The sequence below is a fragment of the Oncorhynchus mykiss genome, chromosome 13 (genome assembly GCF_013265735.2).
Source record: "Oncorhynchus mykiss isolate Arlee chromosome 13, USDA_OmykA_1.1, whole genome shotgun sequence".
In the NCBI taxonomy this organism is placed as follows: Eukaryota; Metazoa; Chordata; class Actinopteri; order Salmoniformes; family Salmonidae; genus Oncorhynchus; species Oncorhynchus mykiss.
Genome location: NC_048577.1, coordinates 15965856 through 15977288, shown reverse-complemented (window position 1 = coordinate 15977288; position 11433 = coordinate 15965856). Strand labels below are relative to the sequence as shown.

General features: G+C 44.5%; 1 protein-coding gene across 5 annotated transcripts in view; it reads right to left on the bottom strand.

The window, feature by feature from the left end:
* LOC110485768 (potassium voltage-gated channel subfamily KQT member 5) overlaps nt 1–11433 on the bottom strand; it is a 138165-nt gene extending 126732 nt beyond the window's left edge. For all 5 annotated transcript variants that reach the window (XM_021556929.2, XM_036940424.1, XM_021556927.2 and 2 more), the window contains exon 1: nt 10357–11433. In XM_021556929.2, the coding sequence (XP_021412604.2) occupies nt 10357–10703 (347 nt within the window). In that variant the 5' untranslated portion in view covers nt 10704–11433. The remainder of the gene's footprint in view (nt 1–10356) is intronic.

The following is an 11433-nucleotide window of genomic DNA, read 5'->3' as shown; positions in this document are numbered from 1 at the left end:
TATGACACATTCTCCGAATCCCTTCAAATCCCAAGTTATTTGTCCAAATCCTCATAACGCTCTCTCAGACCAAGGACAGAAGGAGCTCAAGCTCGTCGTAGCTTTTAAGTTCTATTTTGGATATTTTCCAATTTGCCAGTAGACAGCATTAATAGCCTCAAAAAAAGGGGTTATTTGTCCAAATATGTCCAAATCCACATAACATGCTGTCAGACCGAACACTTAGCCCCTGAAATGAGTCAAGTAGCCTCCCCTCCATCTCCCTCAGAGGCTAGCATCTGCTGGCCCCATTTCTCCCCCATTTGTGATTAAAGCTGGAGGAACAGAAACAACAACAACATCAGCACAGTAAAGGAGACAGCTAACAAGACAACAATGCCAGGAAAGGACAGATAGCCAACGCACGTGCTCCCTCCCTAGAGCTCTGCTACCTGACCCGAGCCCGACAGACCCCCGACATTATACATCGGGTTCGGGGTGGGTAGGGATGATTTTTTTCACCAGGGAACGGGTAGGGCTGTGGTATCACTAAATTGATCACTAACGTTTTGAAGCTGAGCCGTGCTCTGCTGTAGTACAGTCCTATCTGACTATCATATCATGGTGTCAGAAGTGCTTCACATATAAAACAGGAGAGAAAATAACAACGTTGAGTTCTATCTGAGTTTAGAGTGACGGAAAAGTAGCTAACAGCTCACTGCTCACTCATGTATCGTCATTGAGCAGCCCAGCCCAGGCCGAGCCGTTGCTATGGATACTTACAGACTCAGTGCGGGCGAGTGGCAGACAGAGAGGAGCAGCTAATGTATTTACTAACGGAGGAAGTTATTGCTGATTTCGGTTTTCAGGCAGGGCCTTAAATTTGGCAGCATCGGGCCTGGGTAAGGCCTGAATGTCGCCAGCATGGGTGCGGCTCAGGCTTTTATGCTCGTACAGGGCTCTATTCCTCCCTCCTGGCTCACAATGTCTGTGTCCTCGCTATGGTAGTTCGCTCCTCAATATACTTAGCCGCTCATGCTAGCTTCCACGGCCGTGCGCCGTGACAGCGGTTCAAACAAACAGCATCTCCATCGGCCATGGGGTTAGAGAGCAGTGCGGAGAAGCCCCGATGGCAAAGGCAGAGTGAGGCTTTAGCCCAGAGAGAGGGACACCGATGGGGGATCTCTGCAGTTATACCCGACTAGCAGTGGAGGGCATGTCATCGAGTGGGATTTGTTTTGTTGTTGTTGTTTGTGTTGGTCACAGTGGGAGATAAGAGGAGAAGAGACATAATATCAAAGAAACAATTGGGGTGGAGAGAAAAGAAGGGAAGGAAAGAGAGAGATGGGTTAGTGAGAGAAACAGGCGGGAGGATTTGCAGAGAACAAAACGGCAAAAGAAAGAAAGAATGATCAAAACAGAGATGATGATGATGATGGCAAAGAGCTGGGTAGTGGGGTACTTTTCTCAGTAGTCCCGATACTGATGGAGAGCCCAGATATGATTGGCTGTGCCCTTGTCAGTTACACAAACCTCCCATAAGCAAACTGAAAGTGAGCCTCTACGTAAAACGACAAGATCTGGGTGTCATTAAGATCAAACAACGTCACACAGCTTTCTCAGAACCTAAGGTCATGTGGGAGGAAAATGGTTGAGATGTGGTTTCGGTAAATGAGTGAGGTTTGTTTGTTAGCTAAAGCAACGTGCGCCTGTGTGGAAGTGCCCTGTGTGTTTCTGTGTTTGCGGCTAGGCCATCTCTAAAAACAGTTATGTGGGAACTCCCTCAGTGCAAACATAGTACTGAAATTAGACACCTGTGTTTCGGAGGCCATTCATAGTGACTCACATAGGCATATAGGGCTATATGGAAGTAAATGCACAACCACATGCTAGAACCTGTACAACGTACAACTACATGCAGGTCAGGATATCCGATAACATTACGTTTCCTAAGTCTGATGATTCGTGTGAGAGTCTGGTAGGTTTTCAACAAGCTAAGTTCAAGGTGAGTTATTTACAGAAGTAGGACTGGATTTTCTACCTTACGGAGTTCGATACATCTGGTGTAATCTTATTTCATGAATCATCCAATTCGGACGATTTGTGTGTGTGTGAATTGACCTAATCCAAAGAGAGTCCTTGATCATAAAACCTGTGTGATACAGAAACAGGCTATGCAGAAAGTCAAATATAAATGTTGTCAACAAGGAGAGTATGTCAGAAAATATATATATATAAAGATTTAAATATGATTTAAATATAATTAGCATGTTAAAACGTTTTGTCACACAAGCGGGATGTTTGGCCACTTGGGTGGATGAATGGGGAGAACATTTTTGTGGCACGTCTTCAGAGCACGAAGGCTATGACACTCCCCCGCCTGTGCTCTTCTTGGGCCCAACACAAACACACACACACACACACACTCCTACTGCAGACGTCTCAAGCAAGCAGCGGCGTAAATGACTAAAGTCAAAATCATTTAAAGTACTATTTAAGTCGTTTTTTTGGTGTAGCTGTACTTTATTTTTTCTATTTTTGTCAACTTTTACTTGACTACATTCCTAAATAAAATAATGTACTTTTTACTCCATACATTTTCCCTGACACCCAAAAGAACTTGTTATATTTTGAATGCTTAGCAGGACAAGAAAATGGTCCAAATCACACGCTTATCAAGAGAACATCCCTGGTCATCCCTACTGACTCTGATCTGGCAGACTCACGAAACAAACATTCTTGCTGGAGTGTGCCCCTGGATATCTGTAAATTTGAAAAACAAGAAAATGGTGGAGTGTGGTGTGCTGAATATACAGAATTTGAAATTATTTATACTTTTACTTTTTGATATTGGGGTGGCAGGTAACTTAGTGGTTAGAGAGTTGGGCCAGTAACCGACAGGTTGCTAGATCGAATCCAGCTAACACGCTGTCATTATAAATAAGAATTTGTTCTTAACTGACTAGTTAAATAAATAAATACATATTTTAGCAATTACATTAACTTTTGATATTTAAGTATATTTAAAACCAAATACTTTCAGACTTTTACTCAAGTAGTATTTTACTGGGTGACTTCACTTTTACTTTTTCTACCACTGCAAACAAGCTTCCTTACACACACACACACACACACACACACACACACTTGCACTCCTTCCTTGCATCAACGTCCCTATTCAAGCTTCCTCTCATCATCACCTCTGTTCTGGCCTTTCTTCAACCAGCCGCCGTCTTCTCTGCCGTCAAGTGCGTCTGTCTGACGCTTCTGCTTTGTGTCACGCGGGCTCCTTGTGACTATCAAAACACTCTGTCCTCTTTCAAAAAGACACCCCTCTCTTAACGACATTTACACTTCTTACTGAATCACACCGCCGGACACAGTGTTTACTGGCTCTGCGTCGCTGCGTCTGAATGACTTCACCTTCGCCTGACTGAGAGGGAAGACTCACGCTTTTTCCATTGAGTCAGAGAGCTAGATAGTACACACTACACATGCCTTCCAATGGGAAAAACAAGGGAGAGTGTATGGGATCTTACTGAATCTATTGACATTGCTCTGGGTTGGTTAGTCAGTGACACAATGTCCTGCATGCCATGTTTTAATGAACTTTAAATACGTTTGATTTGATCTGTCTAGGCCGAGGAGCGGCCATTACACTGACGACGTGCGCAGCGTAGAATGTGAATAGCATTGGCGCCTTCCCTTCCATTGCAGTGTGTATCAGTGTAGTATGGGTGCATGACGTGGGTCTTCTTCATTGGTGTGTTGATGAATGCCGGCTTGCTCGAGGCGGGAGAAACCGGAAAAGGACAACATGGCAGTGGAGTAGGCTGATTCCAGGAAGAAGAAGAAGATGTGGCATTTCGACGTGTCAAATTGAGTGACAGATGGATTGCCTACAGCAGCTCAAGGATATGTCTATTTGATCTCAATTTCATTAAAAAAAAAACTTCATTTCTATAGATTCTGCATGAGGAAATGACTTACTTCCTCAACCATAGAGCGGGGTGAGATTGCAAAAAAAAGACAGTCTTGCATAACACCTTGGGGTGTGATGCACAGAAGGCTTACTGTCAGTGTTATACCATTCATCCAACAATCCACCACAGACTCTGCAACCACCACCCTGGCCATACTCGGGAACGAACACCCTCTCTGGCGAGCTCTCATTGGCTATTGCTGATCACCGTTCTCAAAACGTGTCACTGCACCTCTCCCACTACAAGAGCATTGCAGATTGTGTGTTGATAAAATAAAACACGTTTAAAAATGTAGAGAGGTCTGGGACAGCTCAAAGACACGGTCGGTAGCCCTCATGTTGCGTCTCTGATCAGATAACTTTGAACCAGCATCGGTGACAGACGCGCACCTCGAGTAGGCAACGACATGAGGATTTTGTCTCCGTGCTCTAAAACCTGTCTAGAACAGGTAAATCGGGGCCAAAATCATGTAGTGTACACCCGGCTTTAGCCGCCCCACATGCCAGCGCAGGAACCCGACGAGCCGGAAGGTTCCATGTGCGTATCCATTTCCCCACTGACATTCCTGCCCCTGACATACTTGCAGGGATAAGATCTCGTTAATCCAAAGGTAAGATGAATGGCGGCACTGTGTCTGAGTGTTGGGGGAGGAGTGGGGCGGGAGTCAGAGGGGGGTAGGCAGAAGGGAAACGAGTCCCCGGCGGGCAGTGATGCAGTCAGCTAGGCACAAAGACTGGCTCAGCCCTCAGTCCTGCTCTCCCTCTCACAAATGGGAAAATGAAATGGATAAATACATACAGTGCATATCCTGCTTGGGCTCTGTATGCTATCTCATATCATCATGAAGTATTTGAGACTGTGAACGTAATCGTCCATGATCTTATGATCTTAAACCTTGTAAAAAAATGGAAGAATTTAGTATTTGAAATTGTGATCTTCATCTTGACACTTGTAGCGGTCGTGTCGTATTAGGGTTCCACCCACTGTTGTTCATGCGATACGGATATATTTGCATGTAAATTACACGGTATGCGTGCTAGGTCAAAGGTCGTAGAGGTAGAGCATGTCAATATGGAGGATGTAGTTCTGGATATTACTAGATTGAAGCCTTCACTAAAAGTGCACTTCAGTCTTCTGTGCCTGTACCTTCTGTTTTGGCAAGGAAAAGGACCCAGGTGGATGAGTGCTTGTCAATACTGCCTGAAAGCATGGCCAGGGACAAAGGGGGAACTTCTGTGAGTTATCAAAATGCTTACTGAAATAGCCAGGCGAGAATGCATTATGAGACATTGGAATTGGAGTAAACACAAAAACAACATCTTGTGTTGGACTCAGTCATCAGACGAATCCAATTTGGTTCAGGGCCAGGGTACTGTCTTGGTTTTTAGACATACTGTAGTAAAATAATGTGATTGAGGGATTGGGGATTTTTTTGTAACCAATTTTTATTGTTGGGGACTAATCACTTCTTTACATGTCTGAACAAAATAAATGGCAGAGGGATTTTGGGCAAATCCAATTACAAATGATGACTTTCTCCAAGGAATATTTGTGAAACGTAGAAAGTGCTATGCGAAAACATGTGTATCTCAGTAAATCCTCTCTGACATCCACTTCATTCATACCCAGAGTATTCTGAAGTTGTTAATTAAAAGAAAGGTCATCACTGGGACGCAGATGAGGAACCAACACAACACACACAGACACCCAGGGCCCCAGGTATGTGAGTCATGTAAGTAGAGCTTCAGAAGAGTCACGGGAGCTTTTCCAGGTGGGATGGACTGGTTAAAAGTCCCCCTCTTCAATAACAACACAAATAGACAGTCGTTCTTACATAAAGCCTTGTTTTTTAAAAACTAAACAAACTATGTGAAAGGCATGTCACATATCCTGATTCATTTATCATAGTATTGACATTGCTAATGACCCGATGACAATTGCGATCACGTGTCACAAGGAAATTTGGTTGCCTTCACCTGTCTGCCTTGTTAAACAACTGCGATTTGAAAAGCCTCAAGTTGAAAAAGACGAACATGTACAGTATAGCGCAGACATAGCATCATTTCGAGTTTGATAGTCTATAATAAATCACCAACATTTACTTCCATTGGATATCAAAAAGCTTATAACAACAGTGAATAAGCCATTCAACTGCATATTAAGGCTAACTATTGCCCCTTCACACCAATCACTACAGATGACTCTGTAAGCATTAAGGCAATCGCAGTGTAATCCATTACCAATCAGTCTCAGTGTCACAATCTATAGTTAAGCGAGGTCGAGGGAGGGGGGGGCTCGGATATCCTTCATATCTATTACTCTACTATTGCTCATCTCCGCAGGGCTGAAAGAAATCCCTCACTAACTTCCCAGCCTTGATCCAACCAACCATGCGCTCCCAAAGAGACAAGCTTCTGCAGTCCAGAATATGATCAACAAATCTGGCCTATCAGATTCACGGGCTCTAATAAAAAAAACTGACAATGCAGTAATGATGTAAGCACCCCACCCCTTAGTCGCCCGAGTTTGATTGATTAGGATCCCAATTAGCTGACGCCAATGGAGACAGCTATAGTCTTACTGGGGTGTAGCACATAACGAAGAAGACATTACAGACAAAATACTTTACAATGTACATACATTTAAAACATTGACATGTAGTGTGTGTGTGTGTGTGTGTGTGTGTGTGTGTGTGTGTGTGTGTGTTTGTGTGTATCATTTACACACAAACTCAGCAAAAAAAGAAACGTCCTCCAGCTGTCAACTGCGTTTATTTTCAGCAAACTTAGCATGTGTAAATATTTGTATGAACATAACAAGATTCAACAACTGAGGCATAAACTGAACAAGTTCCACAGACATGTGACTAACAGAAATGGAATAATGTGTCCCTGAACCAAGGGGAAGGGGGGTCAAAATCAAAAGTAACAGTCAGTTTCTGGTGTGGCCACCAGCTGCATTAAGTACTGCAGTGCAGCTCCTCCTCATGGACTGCACCAGATTTGCCAGTTCTTCCTGAGTTACCCTACTCTTCCACCAAGGCACCTGCAAGTTCACGGACATTTCTGAGGGGAATGGCCCTAGCCCTCACCCTCTGTTCCAACAGGTCCCAGACGTGCTCAATGGGATTGAGATCCAGGCTCTTCGCTGGCCATGGCAGAACACTGACATTCCTGTCTTGCAAGGATTCAAGCACAGAACGAGCAGTATGGCTGGTGACATTGTCATAATGGAGGGTCATGTAAGGATGAGCCTGCAGGAAGGGTACCACATGAGGGAGGAGGATGTCTTCCCTGTAATGCACAGCGTTGAGATTGCCTGCAATGACAACAAGCTCAGTCCGATGATACTGTGACACACCACCCCAGACCATGATGGACCCTCCACCTCCAAATCGGTCCCGCTCCAGAGTACAGGCTTTGGTGTAACGCTCATTCCTTCGACGATAAACGTGAATCTGACCATCACCCCTGGTGAGACAAAACCACGACTCGTCAGTGAAAAGCACTTTTTGCCAGCCCTGTCTGGTCAACGATGGTGGATTTGTGCCCTCAGTCCAGCCTCTCTCAGCCTATTGCAGACAGTCTGAGCACTGATGGAGGGATTGTGCGTACCTGGTGTAACTCGGGCAGTTGTTGTTACCATCCTGTACCTGTCCCGCAGGTGTGATGTTCGGATGTACTGATCCTGTGCAGGTGTTATCATACGTGGGCTGTCACTGTGAGGACGATCAGCTGTCCGTCCTGTCTTCCTGTAGCGCTGTCTTAGGCGTCTCACAGTACAGACATTGCAATTTATTTCCCTGACCACGTCCTCATGCCTCCTTGCAGCACGTTCACGCAGATGAGCAGGGAGCCTGGGCATCTTTCTTTTGGTGTTTTTGAGAGTCCGTAGAAAGGCCTCTTTAGTGTCCTAAGTTTTCATAACTGTGACCTTAATTGCCTACCATCTGTAAGCTATAAGTGTCTTAATTAACGACCGTTCCACAGGTCAATGTTCCTTCATTGTTCATGGTTCACTGAACAAGCATGGGAAACTGTGTTAAAACCCTTTTACAATGAAGATCTGTGAAGTTATTTGGATTTTTACGAATTACCTTTGAAAGACAGGGTCCTGAAAAAGGGACGTCTCTTTATTTGCTGAGTTTACATGAACAACTAGGGGACGTAAAATGGACACACTCTCTTCAGGGGATCATAAAAAAGGACAGCCCCCTCCAGAGATGATGACCCCAGACACAATGATATCACTGAGCAATAATACAGTGATGCTTTATGGGTAGTAAGAATATTGTTCTCATTTTTTACATTGCAAGGGGTAGGGAAAGAATGCTCAAATAATGTATCTATACTGTACTGTATCAGAAACACAATACACATAGGCCTACTAGTCTTCTGCATGGTTCAATGGCACAATGATGAGGCATGCTTGGAAAAACATGATCAATTTGATACGCTGCCTGTCAATGCAAAGGAACTGTGACCCCACAATTGATCTGCAGATAACCTCAACACACAAACACAAACTAGCTAAATCTTCCCCTATGAACCCAGAATGTTGATTCTCAAAACACGCTCAGAAGCCTGCACTCATCCAGACAGCCCGTGATAACAACACTGTCACACGCCGGGAAATCAAATGCAGCTGGTCGCCTGGTCAACAAACGGAGGCCATCTGACGGAGACCAGATGGACAGAGACACCGAGGCGCGGTGAAGATGGACTCTTTCCTGTATCTGGTCTGGAGCCACCTCAAGGCCAAACTGAAGACTCATATAAAGTACTCGTATGCTGAACTCATATAGAAGTGATGAAGGCCTATAGAAGCAGAACTCAAGTACTTGCTTAATATCAACACAGTAAGGGCCCTGCAGAATAACCCATACACAGTGCTTATATAAAGAACTTGCATAGAAGTGGTACACAGAACTCGTGTAAGGTGGGCTCATATGAATTTATATAGTGCTCATTCTCATCACTGTAGCCTACTCAACATTGTAGCCTGTTGCAACATAAGTTTGTTTGTGATCATGCACTGATCATTGTAGTGTAATCAAGGTTTAAAAAGACTTCTAAAGCTTGTGTCATTTCAACATAAATGTGTCAGACCTGATTAGCCCTAACAAAAAATGCATCAACCCCTACAATTTTTAAAAATATTTTATATACATATCCACATACAGTATATACACATGGACTCTACAAGGTTTTGAAATTGTTCCACAGGGACGCTGGCCCATGTTGACTCCAATTCTTCCCACAGTTGTGTCAAGTTGGCTGGATGTCCTTTGGGTGGTGGACCATTATTGACACACATGGCAAACTGTTGAGGGTGAAAAACCTGGCAGCGTGGCAGTTCTTGACACACTCAAGCCGGTGCACCTGGCACCTACCACCATACCCAATTCAAAGACACTTAAATATGTTGTCTTGCCCATTCAACCTCAGGAATGGCACACGTACACAATCCATGTCTCAATTGTCTCAAGGCTTAAAAATATCTTCATCTACACTGATTGAAACAGTAGATTTAACAAGTGACATCCATAGGGGATCATAGCTTTCACCTGGAAAAACCTGGTCAGTCTATTTCATGGAAAGAGCAGGTGTTCCTAATGTTTTGTACAGTCAGTGTAAATACCCACATAATTATTCACATTTCCTGTTGCTGCAGGATTCTTGTCCTGCTGTGAGAAACTGAGTCAAATTTAGACACTGCATCTGTACCGCTCATTGTGTACAATGTTTACTTCACAAAAGCTCTTGAATAATTTGCACAATTCAACAGTGTGAGTCAGTGTGAGGGGGGTTTTAAATTCAGAATTAGCTGTACAATTGGACAGTAAAGTGGTACTGGGTTATTTGTATGGATGAGATGAATGTATGGACTACATTAGAAACAACCAGGGGTTTATTTTACTTGACATTTCTCTCTGCATTCATTATTGGCCTTATGAGTAGTCATGGTAGGCTATACAACAGATCAACTTAATTGACCAGGGGTTGGAGATGGGTAGGATCTAGCACAAATAAAACAGCAGCATATGATTGTCTGTTATAAGTGTTCAGTTAATCTGTCTTATTTTTTTTTTTTTTATGAGATATGGTAAAAATATAAAATAAAAAAGAGAATGGCTTCCTTTTGGAAAGTCCAAAACCGATTGAAATTATAATTTCAGATCATCATCAGATATCATGGCCCATTCTTATTCAAATTAGATGAATTTCCAAGAAATGTGTCCAGACATGTATCGTGGTAGAGCTCTACAGGAGCATATTTCGAGGTGGAGGCAACAGGTGGAGGGAGACATGAGCTTCTGACCGATGGCGGAATAAAACAACTGCGCAAGAAGACTTCATACCATGCAAATAGATGTATGAAATGTTTCACTTACACAAACGCATGGTAGATGAACGCCCAGGCTCGTGGTCTCTCCAGCACGTTGTACAGTAAATTTTGCAGCCTTCGGTAACGGACGTTTCTCCGGCCGCTCTGAGCGCTGTATATGAGCGGCTTTCCCAGCAGGCTGAGCCGGGCTCCCTTGTTTCCTCTCAGGCTTTCCGAACCCCCGGCACCTGTAGCACTGGAGGCCGAAAGCAAACCGTCCCCGGCACTGGCGTTGTTCATCATCCTTCGGCCGGACTCCACATCCTTCAAGTCATAGCCCTCGGCGCGGTGGCCCGGAGAAGTTTTCATCCAGAGCCCCGTGCCGCCTTCATCTCCGCTGTGGTTGCGGGGCATGGCATCACCAGTGCGGGCATGAAGTGCTGATGTGCAAAGGTCCTCTGGGGCATGCGTGGCTGTCTTGGATATGTAGATGTGGAGCTCTCTGAATGAACAGCAAATGAAGTATTCCAGCTCCTTGGAGTTAGATATGAAACCATAGGCAAGGCACGCTGTTTAACCCGTCTGTGTTTTGACCGCCCTCTTTCGCCCTGTCAACAATCAGCACTCCACATGCAGTGTCGGGTTTTCCACAGCTGTGTGTCGCCTGCGTGTAAACGAAATGCACTAACCCGCAATTCTTCAGTGGGCGCGTCTTGAGGTCCAGTTTCAACAAATTGTCACCACTATCCCAGGTAGTTTAAAGGGGAGTTGTAGTCAGCACGACCCGGCTCGTAGGGTTTTGCATAAACACAAAGGAAGTGAATTTCTCCGATGAAAGGCGACTTTCTCACCAGCGCGATGAGCTCAGCCTGTTGCTTCCAATATAAGTGTCAGCGGCGGAGGCGCACGATGATGGCTGGGGCCAGCCGATACCGCGCATTAAATGCTAAAGAGAACGCACCACACGAATTGTTTCCAATTTAAGCATTTGTTAACGTACTGATGACAATTCCGTATCTTCAGATATTTTCGAGTCAGCATGTCCTCGTTCCTCGTGCTTGGAAACTGGCAGTATAAGCTCAGCTAGCCGCGGAGTCCTTAGTGATGAGAGATGTTTCATTGTCAATTGAGCGCTTGAAACACA